Source organism: Hylobates moloch, unplaced genomic scaffold (genome assembly GCF_009828535.3).
Source record: "Hylobates moloch isolate HMO894 unplaced genomic scaffold, HMol_V3 SCAFFOLD_223, whole genome shotgun sequence".
Taxonomy (NCBI): Eukaryota; Metazoa; Chordata; class Mammalia; order Primates; family Hylobatidae; genus Hylobates; species Hylobates moloch.
In genome coordinates, this window is record NW_026652498.1 from 2,144 (window position 1) to 4,463 (window position 2,320).

At 45.3% G+C, this 2,320-nt stretch overlaps 1 gene segment (V, D, J or C); it reads right to left on the minus strand.

Annotated features, from left to right (window-relative positions):
- Positions 1-1,194: 1,194 nt before the first annotated feature.
- LOC116464151 (immunoglobulin kappa variable 2D-29-like) lies at positions 1,195-2,036 on the minus strand. The segment is given in 2 exon segments: positions 1,195-1,604; positions 1,983-2,036. Coding segments are annotated over 2 exon segments (459 nt in total).
- Between the last annotated feature and the right edge of the window lie 284 nt (positions 2,037-2,320).

The window sequence follows — 2,320 nt, forward strand, 5'->3', positions numbered from 1 at the left end:
AAGAAAGCAAAGGACCAAAACACTAGATTGAAGGATTTGGGTAAGAGGTTTAGACTCTCAGTAGTGAGCACCTGGGCCATTTCCACTCAGGAGAGGACAATTAGGAAAGGGAAATGTGCAGCAGAGGCAAAATCTGGGTTACTAAAAAAAAATCTAACAGGCAAGGAGGAGTCTCCTTCTTAAGCACCAGCAGGCAGAGGGAAAGTGTCAACAAAAATAAATAATGATGAAAAAAATAAAAAATAATTTTGATTGTTATTGCATGTACAGCACACTGCACTGGGAACCTTGAAACTAACAGAAGTGGAGCCAAGGATACTAGATCCCAAATTTTTCCCAAATCTGTCCCCTTCCCCGACTTTCACCCCCCCACCTCACCCCCGTGCATCCTCCATCATCTTCCACCTGGACCTCCCTCATCATCTCCCAAAAGATTATCCAGCTTCTCTTTTGTCTCGTGTTCCTTCATAAATGTTCTGCACTCTTGGGTTCCTAGGGCTGTGGCCAGAGGTCTGAGTTCTAAATCCTTTCTTTCCACACCCAGAGCCTTTCCCATGACTCACTCTGGCCTCCTCTAAGTTTGGAATTCAGACCCTCCCTCCTGCTACCCTCCTCAGAATCCAGCACTTAACTGCCTAAGGCTTTTCTTTGTAAACCCCCCAAAATGTAACCTCTGACAGGGAGCCGGTGAAATCGCTTCTTTGCAGCAAAAATGGAAAAGAAGGAGGGGAAACCTGCAAACATCATTTTGTTGTTGAGGAGATGCACACAATCCCTAGATTTTCTGCCTTCTCCAGTTTTTTTTTTTATCGTTTCTTAACCACAATTCTATTTTTTATGATCTAGTGTGAGTGGTAAAGTGAAATAGAAAGTAAAGAAGGTGGGAAAATACCAATTTCCCAATAATTCCAAGTATTATCACCAAGTATTAATTTGTGTAAAATAAACCCCAAGCTGGTCATTTTCCACATGTATTTCACTTGTGTTGTCACTAAGCTGCATCTATGTTCTGGCTGTTATGCTGACTGAATGTACTTGGCAAATGTGGTCAAGACAAACAGGGTGAGGATGAACCTGGCAACTGATGGAGCTTTGACCATGTGGGACTGAGGTGCTGCTGAGACTCTCATGGGCCAGAGTCCTCAACAGCAAACCCTGCCCCTGAGTTCGCCAACAGCCTCCTCTTCTGGAGACTCAGAGACCCTGCTGAGCTGCTCCCCAGACAAGCAGTGCAAGTGAGCAGCTGGGACACCCCAGCAGGGAGGTTTCTGTATTGGTCTGTACCACTGTGGGAGGAAACTGTAGAGCTTGCAAGCAGTAATAAACCCCAACATCCTCAGCCTCCACCCTGCTGATTTTCAGTGTGAAATCAGTGCCTGACCCACTGCCACTGAACCTGTCTGGGACCCCAGAGGCTCTGTTGGAAACCCTATAAATCAGGAGCTGTGGAGACTGGCCTGGCTTCTGCAGGTACCAATACAAATAGGTGTTTCCATTACTATGCAGGAGGCTCTGACTAGACTTGCAGGAGATGGAGGCTGGCTCTCCAAGGGTGATGCGCAGGGGGAGTGGAGTCTGGGTCATCACAATATCTGCACTGGATCCTGAAATAATGAGGAAAAAAAGAACAAGGTTATGTATAAACGTTATGTATAATTTTCATAATTTTCATTAGTTGTTTACCTCAGGCTACATAATTTTTAAAATTTTGATTCATATTCCAATAATATTCAAACGGAACTTAAGGGATGCAATGCACAAGGGGGTCTCCAGAAGTCCCCACAACATCCCCTCTTTCTCCACAGAGTCTTTGGTCCTTCTGGAACCTTCCTCACTCTCACAAATCTAAACCTCACATGCTCCATCCTAGTAGATAAGATGTGCACATCTAACACAGGAACAGAACACACATGGGAAGCAGTGGGGCCCCCAGAGCTCACCCTCCCATTCCATTCTCCTCCCTTATCTCCTTCTGCCCTTACCAGGGAGGCAGAGCATTAGCAGCCCCAGGAGCTGAACAGGGAGCCTCATTGTGAGAAGGTGAAGAGAAAAGTCCTGATCAGTGAAGGCAAGGTTAGAGCTGAGCTTTTATCTCAGACTCACAAGGGAAGGTCCTCCCTAGGGGATGATATGCAAATCACCTGGTGGGTGCAGTCAGGTGGAAAGAGCCAAAGGGAGGGTGGGAGCCATTTTGTGAACAAAATGACTTAAATATCTTCTCTGTTTGAAGGGAAACCAGTAGACATAAAATCTATGTTGCCTATGTGGGAGAAATTTAAGTGTTTCCTTCTGTCTTCTCTATAAGATTTCTTGTTTCTTA